This window comes from Amphiprion ocellaris, chromosome 10 (genome assembly GCF_022539595.1).
Source record: "Amphiprion ocellaris isolate individual 3 ecotype Okinawa chromosome 10, ASM2253959v1, whole genome shotgun sequence".
In the NCBI taxonomy this organism is placed as follows: Eukaryota; Metazoa; Chordata; class Actinopteri; family Pomacentridae; genus Amphiprion; species Amphiprion ocellaris.
In genome coordinates, this window is record NC_072775.1 from 7,846,888 (window position 1) to 7,865,701 (window position 18,814).

The 18,814-nt window shown below is 38.3% G+C and overlaps 2 protein-coding genes across 4 annotated transcripts in view; one reads left to right on the forward strand and one right to left on the reverse strand.

The window, feature by feature from the left end:
* Window positions 1–10,511, forward strand: part of LOC111577974 (vasoactive intestinal polypeptide receptor-like) — a 39,649-nt gene extending 29,138 nt beyond the window's left edge. For both annotated transcript variants that reach the window (XM_035954744.2, XM_023284523.3), the window contains 7 exons: window positions 4,351–4,504; window positions 5,509–5,569; window positions 7,040–7,106; window positions 7,193–7,284; window positions 7,503–7,632; window positions 8,151–8,192; window positions 8,336–10,511. In XM_035954744.2, the coding sequence (XP_035810637.2) occupies window positions 4,351–4,504; window positions 5,509–5,569; window positions 7,040–7,106; window positions 7,193–7,284; window positions 7,503–7,632; window positions 8,151–8,192; window positions 8,336–8,527 (738 nt within the window). In that variant the 3' untranslated portion in view covers window positions 8,528–10,511. The remainder of the gene's footprint in view (window positions 1–4,350; window positions 4,505–5,508; window positions 5,570–7,039; window positions 7,107–7,192; window positions 7,285–7,502; window positions 7,633–8,150; window positions 8,193–8,335) is intronic.
* On the reverse strand, window positions 7,071–18,057 carry klhl40a (kelch-like family member 40a). Of its 2 annotated transcripts, XM_035954743.2 has the most exons (7): window positions 16,819–18,057; window positions 16,539–16,699; window positions 16,164–16,271; window positions 14,721–14,906; window positions 14,356–14,505; window positions 12,234–12,384; window positions 7,071–7,250 (listed from the first exon to the last, which is right to left on the reverse strand). In XM_035954743.2, exons 1-6 carry the CDS (start codon window positions 17,938–17,940, stop codon window positions 12,273–12,275), a joined length of 1,839 nt encoding a protein of 612 aa, XP_035810636.1. In that variant the 5' UTR covers window positions 17,941–18,057; the 3' UTR covers window positions 7,071–7,250; window positions 12,234–12,272. The 2 variants fall into 2 exon arrangements, with proteins under 2 accessions (XP_035810636.1, XP_023140301.1); XM_023284533.3 differs by lacking the exon at window positions 7,071–7,250 and having other exon boundaries at window positions 11,903–12,384.
* Between the last annotated feature and the right edge of the window lie 757 nt (window positions 18,058–18,814).

Genomic DNA, 18,814 nt, shown 5'->3' on the forward strand with positions numbered 1-18,814 from the left:
AAACCTCTTCTTATGCTTAACGTGTTCAACTGTTGCTTTCTGTCCAAAGCTGAGGCAATGACTCACTTGGATTTTACTGGCTTAAATGCATTGTATCAGAGTTTACTTAATGTTCTGGGTGTAACTGTGTTTGCTGAGCCTCTTCTACCCCGAGACGATGCTTCGCTTTCATCTGTCCAGCAGGATGTTGTGAGAGTTCCTGTTTGCCGAACATTAAGCCTGAACTGCAGATAGCTTCTGCAATAAATCACATTAAGAGTTCTGATATGTAGTTTTAATCGCTTTATCTCGACAGTGTGATCATAGCCACAATATCACAAGTGTGAAATGAAGATAAGCGGTTTGATTAGCTCCTGGAGGTGGTACAGTTTCACATAATACGGCTGCTTTATTTTTATGTGATCAATCAAATCACCGACGTCAGTGTTGTTTTCTCAGATCTTGCTCCAGCTGAATCCACCGCTTTATTACCACAGATGATTAGATCAGCAGGCTGTAAATCACCTGCTTTACTGTCTCCGAGTGCTGATCGTTAATGGCTGCATTTAGATATTTTCTCTTCCTCCTCTTCAGAATAGCGACCCAAACACACCTGATAAATCATTCAAATGTTTCTGGTCAGTTCAGTTTACTTTGCATGGGAAGGAGCATTCAGTTGAAGTAAAACCAAAAAAACATCATTCAAAATCACAATGATGTTTATGAGAACACAAATTCCTGAAAATCTAGCTGGAAAAAAACTAATGTTGTATGATCCATTCATGTAGTGTGAACAGGGAGGGCATTTTTTAAACAATTAATTGCCCTTGAGGACCAAAGTACACTGTTAAAAAAGTCATGTAAAAAACATACATTAAAAAAAGGTTGGTGCACTCTAACATTTAAGGATGTAAAAAAAAAAGCTGTTCAAAAAAGCAAAAAAAACACTACAAATATCTGTAAAATAAAGATTTTTTTCTAGCAGATTTAAATACAGTAAGTGTACAGTCTGATTTAATGGTCCCACATTGTAAATAATAAATTAATATTTGTAAAACAAATACATTTTATGTGAAATATTGTGTACACTGTTGGCCTGTTTTGCTTTTTTATTTTCACCGTGTAAATTAATACTTTCTCCTGTGATTTTACTAGTTATCTGAAATTTTAATGAAAATTGGAAAATCTCTAAAATAACTACAAATAATTTTAAATTACTTACCATTTTTCAGTCCTTAATATACATAATTTTTCTTTCAAAGAGCAGAAAAAATCTGAAATATACTGTTTTTTTTGCTGATTTAAACACAGTAAAAAACAGTGTAATTTAATTGTAAAATTCATTAATTCATTGTAAAAATAGCAAATTACCATTGGTGAAAATGTAGGCATTTGATGTCGACATTATTGAGAGTTTAGGCCGTTTTTATGTTTTATTACTAATTCAGAAAAATAATTCTGCGAATTTACTCATAGTTATCTGTAGTTTAACAAACTGGGTGAAATCTGTTAAATAACACAGTTAGAAGCGTACATTTTTAATAGAGTAAAGCACATTCAGCTCAACGGCACTGAGATGGTCACACAATGTGACAGAGATCCTCCGTCAAGGCTGTTCATTCCCTCATGTGGCATTGTCAGAAATGCAGCATTTTTTTTATTAGTCAATGATGATCAGAAATCACGGCAATGTAGTATGTGGACATTTAATATACATGTACCCACAAACAAAATGACCTTGCGCTTAGCACAGGCGTGTGTTATGCATGTGTACGTGATGTATGGATACCGAATCGCATGACCTAAGTATGAAATGGGCAACAGGAATTAATGGAACTCGAAAACACCCCCACAATTTAATCAATTGTTCCTTTTATCATTTCCAATAAGTATGAAGTGGTGGATTTGTAGTAGGATTGCAATCATATGTAGCATTCACTTGTAGTCATAGTTACAGTGACGCCGTGCTGCTATCTGGCAATGACACAGAAATCTTTAACAAATCTGTGAATCCAGACTATAAGCCACATCGCTGCCAAAATCTAACCACTTGGTCCTTGTGTCATTTCTGACCTTCTCTGAAAATTTCATCCAAATCCCTTTTTGAGTAATGTTGTGCACAGACAGACTGATTCACGTACGTTGATCATCACACAACTCCACCACGTTCCTTGGTGGAGTAATTATAAAAAGAATCACAGAAAGACAGCAGTAGCTAATATCATGGATGTGGATATAGATGAAACCAAGTTCCAGTGACGCAGGTACGTGTGCATGCAGTATGCAACAAGTGCTCGAGTAGATATTTGTTTATCTTAGATAACAGAGGAGGAAGCAGAGGTTAGTGGAACAGACTCTTACTATGAAGTCAGCATTAGAACTTGTGATTCTGTGTAACGTCTGAGTGAAATGAAAGGATCAAGACCACTATCACATCTGTTAAATATGAATTCACAATCAAGACTGAGCAGTAGTCTCAGCATGAAAACAAATCCTGTATTTTCCAGGTTTGACCCACACAGACTAAATCTCAGGAACTATTTCCCTCCTCCATCTTGCTGAAAGTTTAATACGCTTTCACTGGAGAAGCTGTGAGAAATAACGCATTGAAAATCTGAATTTATAAGCATCATTTCTCCCCTTTTGAGGTTTCCCTCATACAGCCCTACCTGGTCCGGTCTTTCCAGGAGCTTGTGGTGTCTAATGTTTGCCAAATTAAGGCGGATATTACTTTATGACATACAGTCAGTTTGCTGATTTCATGACAGCCGGCTAAATGTGTCACTATCATCATCATCATCATCATCACTATCACTAGCTGACACAGTGGCCTTAATTCAGCAGACAGTGTTGCTTTCAACCAGTGTGTGAACCACAGCAGAACTAGAACACTTCAGGCACAACGTTAATAAAGCATTTAATTTAGCTTTCATTTATCATAATTCTGAATAATGAGACATTGAAATTAGAGCTGCATGATAATGGCAAAAACTGACATTGCGATATTCTGTTTTTCTGCGATATATATTGCAATATGGAAAAATACAAAAGAAAGTACAACATAAGATGGCAAACATTACATTCATGGATCTATAACTGAACAAGCTATAAAATTTTTTTTAAAAAATGCCTCTAACAGACCAGCTCAAATTAAAGAAATATGGATATGTTTTTAGATTCCAAACCAGAAAAAAACTGCTTTAATGGATCAACAATATCAGTATCTGGAAAGAATTACTAATTCGAGGATGACTGGGATGATTTTCTAGGGGAATGCATCTGCAAAGAGAATTTTTTTTTTTATAAGCAGAAAACGGTTATTTGGAACCTTTCTCATATCTTGTACCACTGGAAAAAGCATCCAAAATGTATATTTTTTGCCTTGGATGGTATTCAAATCTGGCTTTGCGCTCGTCATACAGAACTTTATACTGCTAATACATATGGTCAAACTAATTAGTCATGTTGGAGTGACAACAATTGCAAGACAGTGCCAGGAGAGCCTGTTTTTGGTCACTGTCATCTTTCTGTACTTGAAATATTCCCATAAAACTGCCTTTTCTTTTTATCAGCACAATCTTATTTTTAGTGGTTCTCACTCGCTTTGCTGTAAGCCTGCTTGTCAACCAGATCTGTATCATGTAAATAAGCAAAAAAAGGAAAGAAAAGGCTCAAAATATTGTGCAACTCTGATGTGAAAATTAAAAGTAAGAAAATAGATGAAAAGTAACTGCTGCTGTCTGCTTTCATGTAAAGAAAATTGGCATAAAGGAAATTAGTTGTTTTAAATTAGTGATAAAGTGTCCTCATACATGAACCATACATCGATATTAACCTAGTTGTATATATGATCCAGAAAAGACGTAGATAAATACAGAAAAGTAGAAAAGCATGGCAACAAATAGCAAATTGTCACTATTTTAGAGACATCCCAGCATATCAAACATCATGTTATCAGGAGAGTTCATGTCCTCTGTAGTTTGCACCCTGTTTACCTGTTCATGGTGGATCAGGATGCTACTCCATCCAACCTACTGAGTCTTCCCATAGCAATGTGAGCGACTTTAGCTATGAACATTAACACGAGTCTCAAATACACTTGCTGCAGATTACAGATTTAATTACTCTTAGTATAATCAGTGCAACAATAATGGGGATTTCCTCTAATTACGTTACGCTCATATCCATCAGTCATTTCCTCACTGCTGCTCTTGATCAGTGACTTCCCACATCTGACACATTCATTTTCCAATTTGCGGGTAATTTACTGAAAGCGTTCTCCACGTAGCCTCGCCCACTGGCTTGAGTTGCAACAGGATTAGATTTGTGTACAGTCACGCAGTAAGGCGCTAACATGTAAACGTGTTGCAGGTGGGCTGCAAGGCAGTGATGGTCTTCTTCCAGTACGGGATCATGGCGAGTTTCTTCTGGCTGCTGGTGGAGGGTCTGTATCTTCACGCCCTGTTAGCCGTCTCCTTCTTCTCCGAGAGGAAGTACTTCTGGTGGTACATCCTGATTGGCTGGGGTACGTGCGAGCGTCTGCGCCATACGTTGATGAATACAGATAACACACACAATCTCATTTGCAAGGAAGATTGGGTCCATCCATTCGGCTAAAGTGGCAGCTAGGAATCATCAGATGTTATCAATCCAGGCAACCTGAGTGTCTTGTTTAGTCTTTACCACAACAGCCACAATAAGCTGTATATGATCATATGTAAATAAATTTACAAGTGAGGCTTTATGCAGCTGCTTCGGGAAAATGCTGAGCCTTTCCATCTGCATATGAATGAGCGTAGCTTAGATTAGCAGCAGCAGACAGCTGGCTCTCTGCTCTTGTTGTTATAGTTCAGTCTGAGAGTCCTGCCATGTTTTTAATATGTATTTGAGCCAGACATAACATATGAAAACCATACGTTATTTACAGAACAAAGATGTCCAACAAGCAACCTTTTATATTGTTAATAGATAGGTGCTTTCCATTGAGCGGGCTCTTTTGACAGCTTTCATCAAAATACATATATTCATACAGACGAACTGGCTGAACCCTGAAGTACTTTGATCATAATTTCCTTTAGAATATTATTATTTTTGCCTTTAGGTCCTTAAAGGTCCTTTGAAATTTATATCCAACAATCATCCCTCTAAATTTATGATGTTTTTTCCCATCACACCAATAAAGCATCTCTATAAATAGGCCTGAGATGTTGTGTCTGCCAGCAGGAAAATGGAAACAAGCCTGTGACTTTCCTGCAGATACCCAGGAAGAGCCAATATTGGCACAGAGCACATATGAGTCCGGTTAAAAGTGATAAGCATACCAAAACTGCAATATTGCTGTAGCTATAAAATCACCCTGAAGATTAACAGTGTACACAGGCTCAAGCCTCGTCCACATATTTGGTTGTGGTTTGAGTCTGTGCTGTGTTTGTTTGAACACAGTTGACATAATTGATCATTTCTCTCTGGGGCATTAAGATTATTTTAATGTTGAAATAACTTGCAGTTAATTCTGTTTCTTGTTCGCAGGAGCTCCAACCATCTTTATCTCAGCATGGGTGATTACAAAGGCTTATTTAAAACATCCAGGGTGAGTTAGTTGTTTGTCGTTGCCTTTATCTTGCAGATTAAAGTAAATTTATCATCATAAACAATTCAGATTAACGTAATGTGTCTGTGCATAGAAAGAGTCATTTACCCACCCAAAACAATTATGAATAAAATCTAGGTTGGTTTAGTGATTAGCAATGCCAAAATATAGTGCATATTTAATCATTATTTATTATTCAAATAATTTCTTTTAATATTTTACCATATAAAAATATATTAGATTATTGTAGGAAAAAGTCACTTGCTAAAAATAATAGGCCACCCTTTGACAGTCGTTTTCTTTTTTCTTTTTTGTTTTTTGGAGAATTTTGTGATTTTTTACAAATATCACCACTTTCATTCTAACCAAGTCATTGGATTGTTTGCCACTGATGATTCAAAAATATCTCAAAAATGAATTTTGACATGCACCAATGTGATACATTACAATAAAAACAACTGAGTTAAAATGACTGGTTAAAACTGTAATTGTAATCCTTGCTTTTATGCATTTCGACAATATTTATCTCTGCTCATATATGTGAATGAAGTGGGCATAATATTAGAAGCATTATTGAATGAAATGAAGTCCAGAACATCATCACCACCACCACAATGACCTCAGTCATAAACTGGTGTCAACAAAAGCCAAAAATAACTGGGTAAGGTGCAATTTATATTTCATTGCTTTAGATTCCACAGGTGTTTCAAATAATGTAGTCCGGGACTGTATAAGGTAAACAGTTAACCTTAACTCCATAACCTCGTTATTATATGCCTTTATGTCAACTTATAATGAAAGTTAGAATAACTTGTAACAAAAGTTATATTAATATAACTTATTAGTAACTCAGTAAAGGTTCCTTTATTGTGAATAAGTGACACCAACTGAAGCCCACTTTTGCATTTTTGCAACACAAAAAAAATCCCTCTGCATCAGGTGTAATATATATATTTTGTAGGTTTTTCTCTCACTAAATATTTTCAGAATAAAGGAAAAATACGTGCTTATAATTGTTGGGTTTGGTCCAAAACAAAGACCAGGTGGCACTGGGGGATGACTAGAGTTGGAATTAAAACTGAAATTTTATTCACATTTTCATTTTTTTTCTTCCCCCAATTTACACACGCATCCACCTACTTATGTGCAAGAACTGATACCTCATCCTCTGTATATAGTCATCTACATGAATTCTGTGGTTGTGTGTGTGGTTAGACTATTTTAATATCACACATTTCAATTTATTGCACCAGGACATTTGTTTAAATGAGGACAAAAGCTGAAAGAGCATATTCTGTTTGTAGCTACTGTGTGTTTAGGGTTTTGCTGTTGCAAAGTTTGACTAACTTGCCTCAAAACTTTATTCTCAACTTCACTGTTTCTCTTTGTAGATCAGTTCAAGGGTTGGATTCACTGATGTTATTTTATTATTTTCTTGAGAGCATGTTTGTATTTCCTCTCTTCTGTCAGATGCTGGGAAATAATTGATGACAGTCCTTGGTGGATCATCAAAACACCTATTTTAGTCACCATCCTCGTGAGTCACAACTCCTCCACATCAGTAGCGTTTCACATCCAGATCTGCGTAATGCAGCATTAACCAGTCTGCTGCTCTCATGGCAGGTGAACTTCTTCCTCTTCATTTGTATAATCCGGATTTTGCGACAGAAGATGAATTGCCCTGACATTGGAAGAAAGGAATCCAATCAGTACTCGTAGGTTTTTCAGAATGTCAACATCTCTATTGTAGTGTGGGTTACAGTTGCTTCTTATCAGGTGGAAATGAATAAATTATTTCTCTGCTGCTAAGTCTTGGCATTGAGAAATAGCTCTTGCACAGGGACAAACATGGCCTTGACCTTTGCTTTTGTGGATTTTAACAATGGTGACGACAGGTCTTTTATTCGCTTGTGAATTTTCTTCTGTTTTTCAGGAGGCTTGCTAAATCCACACTCTTGTTGATACCTCTCTTTGGAATAAACTACATCATTTTTGCATTCATCCCTGACCACATTCACCCACAAGTGCGGATGGTGTTCGACCTTATTCTGGGGTCATTTCAGGTAACATCACAACTGCATACAAGCTATAAGAGCGACTCTACTTTCTCTGCCGACCTCTGCAAGATTGCAGTTTAGGCAGAATGAGTGCAACAAATAAAGCTCCAGATAGATAACAGGAGTCATTTGCATTAAAACAGCTTCATAGCATGAAGACGGTTTGTCTGATTAAGTGAATGGATGGTTCGTTCAGCTGACATGTTTGATTTTTTATGCCCGAAATAAAGAGTTTGCTGATTTACCGAGTATTAAATTGAATGTAAACACTGAGAGCAAAGTGCAATGATGGAAAGCTAGCAATGGAAAGTATTCTTAATTTATAAGTGCTTTAGTTAGAATGATATCTCCTGGGAACATTTCCCAGAGATCCAGATGAACCTTCTGTCTGAGCCCGAAGTTGGTCATAATCTCATATCATTACTCATGTACAAATATTTTGAGTGTTTCCCCAGCTGTACTATCACACTGCTGTTTCTTTTCAGCTCTTACTGGCCGTTTTATCTGTTTTTTCTCTTCGACAGGGTTTTGTTGTTGCCGTCTTGTACTGCTTCCTGAACGGAGAGGTGAGTAAATTCAAACAAAAGGCCGCTCTTAAAGATGTTTACTGTCCCTCTTATGTCACTAAATCTCATTTTACCTCCCCCTCCTGTGTGTCATACCCCCTTAACTCCGTCCTGTTTGTCCACCTCTCTGCCTCTGCCTGCAGGTACAGGCAGAGATTAAGCGTAAGTGGCGTAGATGGATGCTGCAGAGGTTTCTGGGTGCAGACACCAAGTACCAGCAACCCTCCATCGGCAGCAACGGCAACAACTTCAGCACCCAGATCACCATGTTGACCAAAACCAGCCCATCAACACGACGGGCGTCTGCATGTCAGGAGCACCTCTCCGCCATATAAAGCTAACCCGCCTCTCTGGTTTTATCATCATATACTCAACATGTGCCTTGCATGCACTGTTAGAACACAGTAGATATCTGTTACTGAGGGTCATTGTAACACTGAAGCTAACATTTGTTTGTTGTGATTGTATCCATTACCTGTCAGAAATGACAAGTACTGAGTGACACCTGAAACCACCATGGAAGCAGTTTAATGAATGAGCTGACAACAACTGTTTTCAAGTAGATTTGAAGTTTCATTGTGATGGAGGTTGACTGTACTGGCAGTCAGGTGTCTGATATTTACATATAGGCAAACAGATTGGCTTGCAACACAGTGTAGTGCTTGGTTGTGATCACAGGATGAGTTAACCTGAACTGGTTACTGGCAAGTAGAGTTACAAACTCACCACTGCAGGCAGAGATATCTTCATAAACAATATGGTCACTGAAGTGAATTAAAGGGAAATGAGCTGGCATTTCCCATCTGATGTCAAGATGGATAAAGCCAGATACAAGCTGTATCCTATAAGAAGTGAGATGTTTATTAAAAGGGTGTGTTGCACAAGAGGACTCCAACCACTTAACCTAATGGCCCATGTTGCTTAGGGGACCGATGGTAACAACATTAATGACAGGCTGCCGTGAGCAGCAGTCACAGAGGGGGAATCTTTAGCATAAACCAGCATGCTGGACGCTCCTATCCTGGCTGTGACAGTTTTATACAGGGAATACACTCAGCTGAATTACTGCCGGCTAACATTCCAGCAGAGAGGACAAAGCTCCAGCTTGTGAAATTTATCTCAGATTACAGAAGGCTTTTAGTTTTGCCTGAGTGCGCTTAATAAATGGACCAGATGTGTTCCATTAGTCCTCAATACACAAAGTTGTAAATAAATGTGTGGTAACAATAACTAACTTCCATTAACTGGATTTCATGGATAGTTCATTTTATTGAGTCTTTTGTTTTGTTCTCTTCATCGAACACCACGAGTGGGTCCAAGATCACTTGCAGTAAAATACGTCAGTAAAACACGTCATCTACAAAAGTGATTGGCACATTTTTGGCACCATGGCTGACCATTTCCACCTTAAAACTGCAGTGTACCAATGACAGCCTGGGTTTCATACATAACAAACCTAAACAGTGAATCCTGCCAGCTTGGAGGTGGGACTCAGTTCTTCTTCAGAGTTGTTTTCTGGTTCAGAAACGTACAGCTGAATTAATCCTGTGTTACAACTTGCCATTGTGTAGCGTAGAGTAGTTTTACAGTGTACAAGCAGAGTCATAGGTGAGCTGGTATGCTCAAGCTGCAGCAAGAAGCAGATGCGTGGGTGGAGAAAGAGGCGGAGGTTTCATAGAGCTCCACATTTTAAAGAAGGCAACGGTGTGCAGTTACATCTAAACCATTTTTAGGCAGAAAGGGGTTATTGTCATAAAAATAAAAATTGTCATATGTCACATCAAGAGTAGTTTTTAGGGATTTAATCAATGGCCAGAGGGGAAGTTTAAAGATGGAGTATGCACACATTTAGCCACATTCAGTGAGTATCTTCTCATTGTCCACTAGCTGTCTGATCCATGTAGGGAAGCAATTTTTAAACAGCTTTCTCTACAGCTACTCGTCAGCCCTATTAATCAGCAGCCGATTAATCAATAACACAAAATGGATTCTATTAACCCTCTTGTCCTCATTTACGGGCACCAAAAAATATTGTTTCCTTGTCTGAAAAAAAATCTAAAAATTCAGCAAAAAAATGGCCCTAATTTTTGAAAATTTGCAAAACCTTCAGGAAGAAAATTCCTATAATTCCTTAAAAGTTTCCCTTAAAAGTTTTATTTGAAAAAATCCCCCAAATTTGGCAAGAAAATTCTTGTAAATATTTTCAAAAAGTTAGCAAAAATCTTCCAAAAAAATCCTAAAAATATCTAAACTGATTACAGATATATCAGTAAAACTTGTAATATTTTCTTTAAGAACATTCACAAAAAATCAACCAAAATCCAGTGAAATTCGCTGGATTTTGGTTGGTTTTTTTGTGAATGTTCTTAAGAAACATTTTTAACATTTCTTTTTTTCCACCAAAAAATGTTCAAAGATTTCCCAAAAATGTTGAAAATGTGGACATCAGAAGTTTCTCTGTAAAAATATTTTTTTTCCCCAAATTTTCAAACTTTAAAACGGGTCAATTTTGACCCACAGGAAAACACAAGGATTAAAATCATCTTGTGTCCTGTTCAAACTGATTTTAATGCAGTCATGTGACACAGGTCAGCCACAGCATGTAGCATATTATTAAAAATTCTCCTTTAGCCCATAATGAGACTATCACAGCAGTCACAACGCTGGCTGGGAGGCATTACGCTTCACATAACACTTTATCATGGTGGCAGTTTACCAGCTAACCTCTCACTAACAACACTGTTCAGTATGTCTACTGGACGTCCACTGGAGCTTGTGCATGTTCATGATGCTTATGCACAGGACAGGCGAAGAGGGACAGTAAATCTGGTAAATGGTAACTGTATATAAATATACTAAACTATTTCTCCAGAACCACAGACTCTAGCACCATCATCAAATTTATTTACCAATACTTTCAGTTCAAATACCTGCAGAACTAATGATACTCCCCTCTGCTTTAGCTGTGCTTTGTGTTTAGAACTAATTGTGAGTAATCATTTGACCTGTTAAACGTCACCATGTTAACATTGGAGCACGCTCAGATCTTTGCATCAGACTCCAACTGCAGCCTGCTGCCAGCTCAGCGGTGGACTCGTCATCTCGTCTGATGTAAATGTAGTTTATCAAACTGACTAATGTCATGGTTGGTGGTTTTCTGCTCCATGATGTTGTCAGACATTTATTTGAAGCCACGTTCTCTTCGGATTAGACATTTTCATTTGCTCACATGTACATACCGTGACAGCATCCCTTCTCATAGGGATCATGTCGATGTTTACTTTTTGTCCTTCTTCTTGTTCTTGTTGTACCAGTGTGTATAAAAGTGAAACTGAAGTGAAACGAACTGAAAGTACCTCAGACTAAATGTCGCACACAGCTCTTGTTGTATATAATGTTCACCTGTAAATATGGATAAGACATTGCTTTTCGAAGTGTTTTACGGTGATACTTTTAGTGCTCAGGTGTCAACTGGAAATCAGTGTTTACATTTTAACGTACGTTCCTCACCCGTGGTATTTGCATAATGTCAGTGTAAAGTTGACAGTGTTGAAAGTGTCTCTCATTTGTTGCCATGTAAATTTTAAGCTAATACAGTGTACTGTACAGTATGTGGAGTCAGATATAAAGATGTTATTGAACAAACTGTCAAATGAAGAGGAATAAAACCATTTGCACTGTGGATATGGCTTCAGTACACATCACTGAAAGAAACTTTATCCGTCATCTTTATTTCTATCTAAATAAAGTGTTACAGGTAATAAAGAAACTTTATAGCATAATATAACAAAAAACAGATGTACAAATTAACATTTTAGCTTCTTAGAAAATAAATCTCATGTCATATTTTAACTCATCTTCTACTGAGACTTTGCATATATCTGTCGCCCCCTGCTGTAAAACATGAGATAATGCAACTTGATGCTGATTTCATAACACTTCTTTTTTCCACCTTCAGAGACTGAGTTCAATTGTTACCCTGAAACATTATATACCCTCAGCTAATCTGGGCCAGTGTCCATAATGAGTGCACTCATTTACCTCCATCATTAAACTCACGGCACCAACAGTTCGGTTCAGTTATAACTTGGTGAGACGCAGAGTGTTGAGAGACACCGGAAGAATAGTGGATCCCTCCGCATAGCTAATCTCACGCAAAATCCCATTCCAGCACTTCTCCGCCTCATCATACCTGTAGAAAAGATAAATATGTTAATTTTTGGTGCTCTTATAGAGCCTTAGGATAGCATACAGTAATAAGAAATGGGATCTCAACAGTGCTAGAATCCAGTAATCATTACTTATTTACTCCCTGTAGGAAGATATTTGTTAAACTATCTGTTTTATCATCATTTCAGATGGATTGTCATACAATTTCTAGTTGACAATATAAAGTTAAACCTTACATATGCCCACGTATGGCTGCTTAAGACTCACTTCTTTAGCTTGATTCAAGTGGAGACACTTTGACCTTGTCTATTACTGTGTTGTATTTTTATTATTCCTATTATTTTTTTCTTAGTTTAGGCTTTTCGTTTCTAAATTTCTCTAATTTAATTTGAATTTTTATTATTATTATTATTATTATTATTATTATTATTATTTTTTTTTTTTTTTTTTTTTTTTTTATTGATATTTTTCCTAACTGTATGGCACTTTGGCATAACTCCTGTTGCTTTTAAATGTGCTTTTTAAATAAATTTGGCTTTCATTTTTACTTTGACATATAAGAACGGATCCATGTCCTAATAAGGATTTCTGGTCTTTTATAAAGAAGCAGTAAAGTTGATGAAAACCAGCCCTAAGAGCATTTCAGAAAGCAGTAATTAGAACTGATTGATGACTAATTGATGCATTGCTTCACTGCATTGCAGATTAATGTAATGTGATTACAGTAACATTTAATGTAACTGTAAATGCAACTGTAATGCTTTTCCCCAACAGTAGATCTCAATACTTTCCATCTACAGAGAATGTTTTCGCGAAAAAAGAACTTTTTTGGGGTCATTAAAATGGCAAAAGAAAAGAAGCGCAAAACATAGAAAGTACATTTTCTGGAGTCAAGGATTAAATTTGCCTCCATTTTACCCAAAATTGTTTCATGAGAATGCATTAATATACAGAAAAATGTCATTTTTGTTGCAGAATTTCCAACTTCCCAAAGCAGAAAATCCATATAAATAGCTTAATGGTGGCTATGTCAGTATATTACTGCAAGACAATATGCACAACACCAGGAGACTGTAGATGCAACAGCTAACTGGAATGGAACCATTGTGAGAACATATTATAAGCGAGGTGGCATATTGTTAGATTTCTCAACAAATCCCATGAAATCAACAGAAGAAAACAGCGTGTCACCTAATATCTGTAGCACTCAACCCAATGACTATTAATTTTAAACAAACATGGGTATCTCTAAAAGCAGATCGCCAAAATATTGTTTCATTTTCTAAAAAGAATTATCCATCTGTAATAATTTTATATACCAGCTTGACGCAAACATTACTTAAAGAGGAGATAACGGTGCATTGTGAGGGTCTGTTTCCAGGCGCTGATTAGTGCACAGAGGGAATAAGCTGCACCAGGGTTTGACCAACGGACAATGCTTGCTGCTATCAATTAATTGGCTCAGATAATTGGTTTTAGACTCTAAAGGGATTTGTTGATAATTGGAACACACGGGACTTTACAGGACTTAAAGGTTACAAATTAGACCTTTGATTTTTTCCCTGTGACTTGGAAATGGTCAGTTTGTTTGGGTAAAGTCAGGTGTTCCTATGCTGCGTTGTGCTGAAAAATAATTTGCCCATTTAAAAAATGCCAGGTTAGAAATGATTAAAATGGCATCTAAACTTTATCTCTCACTGGAATTTTCAAAATTAAACTACTAGATAGAAGACGTCTGTTCTTCACTGAAAGTCTTTTTGCATTGTATGTGGATTTCAAGCTACGAAATAGTTGTAAAAGCATCAGTTTGATTTAGATTTTAGGAGAACTCCAAGAAACATTTAGCATCAAACTCTGAATACTGACCAAAACATTTGATTGCATGTTTTTCTAAACTTTCTGTCAAACTCAGTCTCCTTCACGACTTAAAAAGTGAAACTAGTTTTGTGTAAAGTTTTTCTGATCACACTCTTTCTGTGTGGTGGCCTCTCACCTCCAGATGTCGGTCATCTCTGTGGGGACTGGTTCTTCACTGGTCTCACTGGGCATCATGGCGAAGCCGCCCACCGCATGCAGGAAACCTCCAACAGAGATCAGATTGAGGGAACTGCGCTCCTGAGGGAACTCTGTGAACTCAGACCACCTGAAGCGTGAAGGAAACAAAAATCAAACACACAGAGTGAAGTGAAGGTGGTAAACAAGCTGCTGTATCACTGTATGACTCCCGAGTGGTGTTTTATGATCTAATGATCTCTTTTTCACACTCACTGAGTCAATTCACTACTGTGGACAGATGCTTCACCTCATAACCACCAGATAAAGTGTGTCACACGGAGAAAAAACAAACAGCTGTCTCACTTGTTGGTGGCGATGTCGTAGACCTCCACAGTGCTGGTGAGGCCTGAATCGGTGACGCCGGTGGCTGCAAAGATCTGGTCTTTGTGGACGGTGATGCCGAACAGAGAGCGAGCCGTCTTCAGAGGAGCCAGGTCTTTCCACTCAAACTTGGTGGGGTTGTAAACGCAGCATCTTCTCATACATTTCCTGCAGAAAAACATTTAATGCCGTGTGTTAAAGGTGGTTTTATACACGAAGTTCAGTTTATTTGTCAAGAGGAGAGTCTGGACGTTTTGTAAGATAACTAACATCGTCTGCTGGTTTAGCTTGGGGTTAAGGTGATTTAGTTTTTGACAGAAATGACCAGTTAGAGGTGTGTGGTTTGAAAGAAGGCAGGGAGGATATAAAGACAGATGGTGTTGAGTTGCATTATGGAAACCATCGGAGCCAGGACTTTATAGAAGCCTTGACCTGAACTAGAAACTGAAAGTCAAGATATGCTGACCTCTGCTGCCTTCAATATTTAATTGTTCACTTAGATCTGTGTCCTGTGAATCCCCTAACTTAGAAAAAAAAATTCAATTCAATTCAGCAGAACTTTATTTATCCACAAACTCAATAATAGTTTGGGGCATGAATTCAAAATTGAACAGGAAAAAAGACACAATCACAGACAGGCAAATATGCTGCATTGATCTGTTGACAGTGCAACTTCACAAATAAATTAACAAGTTCAATGAATGAATGAATGAATGAATGAATGAATGAATGAATGAATGAACGAATGAATGAATGAAGGCAGAGGCACATGCACTACCAGTCAAGAGTTTGGACACACCTTCTCATTCAATGCTTTTTAAATTATTTGTATTATTTTCTACATTGTAGATTAATATTGAAGATTGACTGTTTTGTTTACAACATGTATTCTTTTATAGTTTTGATATCTTCAGTATTAATCTACAATGTACAACATAATTAAATAATCCATTGAATGAGAACGTGTGTCCAAAATTTTGTCTGGTAGTGTACATCACAGACACTTGTAATTATTCATGTGTCAAGTTCAAGATCACAGACTTTTCTGTCAGTTCTTCATTTACCACATTTTATTTACATAGTGTAACAAATTTTCCAGTAAAAATGCTGTCAGTTTTTACAGTAGCCTGCTGTTATTGGTAATTCCTGTTATTGGCTCAAAAAAGCACAGATTTTGCAGTTTTTAACCATATTTTGGAAAAACTGTACAATGCAGTTAGAATTTGGTTGTATTTTTACAGTAATTTATCTCAGTGCAGACCTGATGGATGGTTGGTAGAACATCTGTGAAGGCAGAGCCCAAGAGGGATCATCTATGATATCACAGCTACAAAGTATAACACTGTGCAGGTGTTTAATGAGGACAGTGAAATCATATTCTGTTCTCTAAAACAGAATATAAATCAAGCTTGGTGTGCCACTTACTTGCTTTCAGACTTTCCTCCAATGACATAGACGAGACCGTTGTGTGAGACAGTTCCATGTCCGTACACTTCATAAGGCAGAGGGTCCGACTCTCCCCATTTGAATGACCTGGATGTAAAAAAGAGGATCATGACTCAACTCTATAAATGATAAAGCTGAATAGAAAGACCCACACAGAAGCAATTCTGAGAGAAACAAAGGACCTGTGTCTCTCTAGGTTTGGTGATTTTAGGGTTTTTCAGATAATTGGAATGATGAAGTAAATGTGTTTCTAAGAGGAGGGTGAAGGGAATATTTTCAGGAGAGGTGATTATAATTTAGATAATGCACATCAGTTCTGAAGTTTTGTATTAAATGGAACTTAATTGAACTTACTGTCTGTCATAGATCATAACTGAGCTCAAGGCGTGCTCTCCATCCTTTAGTTCCTTTCCTCCAACAACAAAGATGGAGTTTTCAGCTTCAGTCAGGCCGAACAGACAGCGAGGGTTGGGTTGTGAGGGCATCCCTAACCACTCTGAACTTACTGGGTCAAACTAGGCGTGAAAACAGTGATGCATGAGGAATTAAATACAGAAGAAATGTGCAAAATGAAACATAAACCATTTGATTTCAGGTTGTAAAGAGCTACAGATGGTCTTCATGGACACACTACCTGTAGAAAATAAGAGCTGAAGGGCTCATCTTTGTTCTCTTCATTGTAGAGAAGTCCTCCAACTACAAACACCTGGTTGTGACTCGTCACCAGACTGCTGTGGTTCTTGGGAATTTCTGTAGATTCTGACACCACAAAACACTCATTTCCTACCGGGTCGTAGGCCACAGTCCCCGTATCATTGATCATAAGTATCAGTTCCATCTCGAACATCCCAAAGCGAGGGTTGTTGTTGAGGATACCCGGCAGGTACCCTTCCTCATCATCTTCCTCGTCCTCACTCCCCTCTCCCCCCTTTGCCCCATCATTCTCCATCTTCTTTGGCTTGGGGAGACGCCCCTTGTGAGCATCTTTAACAAGATCCAGCTCCTTCTTGATCTCCTGGCTGAACCGGATGAACTGATGACGCTCCACCTTTTCTTTGAAATAATCCAAAGGTATGAGCCTGAATCGAACGCAGTGCAGCAGCTCTGGTAGATCCTTAAGCCGGTTTGTTTCATCGTGCCCAACCCAGTCCATCAGGGATTCAAACACCAGCTCCTCCCGGTCAACATTGAGGGCATCGGAGGTGATGAGGATGGCCAGTTCGCTGGGGCCGAGCTGCAGGAAGTCCTGGTCCCTGACAACAACCGGGTAGCGTTCACAGATGAACTCTCTGGCAGCCAGAGCTAACCTTGGACAGTCCAGCAGCAGCCCCAGTCTGAAGATAGCCAGGCAGTTACCCAGAACCAGCTTCTCCTGGAGGTAGGACACACATACTGAGAAGATGGAGGGGATCTGGTACATGTTGGCAACCATGAAGATATCCTGGACGTTCTGCTCTGTCAGGTTAATTTCAGATGTGTAAAGGTAGCGCAGGATCATCCCCATGACACCAGGCTCCACATCTTTGAGGACGATCTCCCTCCTCTTGCTCTCCTCCAGGTCCGACAGGAACATGGCCTTGAAGAAGGGGCTGCTGGCTGCCAGAACCAGGCGGTGGCAGGGAAACTCCTTGTCCTGGATTTTCAGAACACAGTCCACAAACTTGTCATTCTCCAAGAGGTCACACAGTCCATCCTGCAGCAGGGTCTGCTGGTACATTCGAGGCTGCTCCACGGGGTCTATAGTCAGGGCAGCCATTTTGTTCCGTTGCTTTGTCCCGGTTGGGTTTGGTGGGCTCCCTACTTACTCCCCACTACGGAGCAGGACTGTTGGTGCTCACGAGGGCCGGTCAGATTGCTATGAAAAGTCTTTAGGGGTTGGTTGGCTGGTAGCTGCAGCTGTCTGAGGTCGTCAGTCAGTGTGTAAGTCAGGTTTATTTATAGACGGGATCCTCACAAAACTGACGAATCCATTTTGGTGGACGGGGAAATGGACCAACCCACTGGTGCCTGTGACACACAAACAGCTGAATGATGGGGGTTGTTAAATCCAGAAGAACAACTCACCAGGCAGCTTTGATCACACACTTTTTCCAAGTTGTCATCGGCTTGATTAGTTGAAATGAACGCACTGACACTGAGCAGTTTTGTTGTATTGCATGTACACCAGTGGAGGTTTATGACAGTAAAAGCATCAGCAGTTCCTGGAAGACCCACATGTTACCCAGTAAATTTCCTGTGACACCAGAACTACGCATGTTTTAGAAAAACACACATCAAGTGAGGATACACCACCTAAATGTATTGGTTATTCACTTGAAGAACAAGTGACACACTGTATACATATGTATTTATTACATCACTTGAAACAGCTTCCTGTTTAATAATCAACAGGTGACACACTGTATAAACTTGTTCTTTCTATTTAAATCACCATAGTTCCACTTAGTTTTATGAATAAACTGAACATGATAAGCGTTCCAGTTTTAATAAATCTAATGAGTCACTGAGTTAATCTTATTTATACATGATTGAAACACTTTCCTGGTCCATCTAAACTGATGATTAATGAATTAAACAACTAATAATTCAAATTAATGGAGATTATGCTACATGCTTATACATAACGTGTG

Excerpts from the sequence above, each read along its gene's own strand:
- klhl40a (XM_035954743.2), bottom strand. The coding sequence starts at position 17,940 with ATGGCTGCCCTGACTATAGACCCCGTGGAGCAGCCTCGAATGTACCAG. Across the intron at positions 16,700-16,818 it reads TCAGCTCTTATTTTCTACAG|TTTGACCCAGTAAGTTCAGA; the intron begins GTAGTGTGTCCA and ends TTTCACGCCTAG. Across the intron at positions 16,272-16,538 it reads GTTATGATCTATGACAGACA|GTCATTCAAATGGGGAGAGT; the intron begins GTAAGTTCAATT and ends TTTTACATCCAG.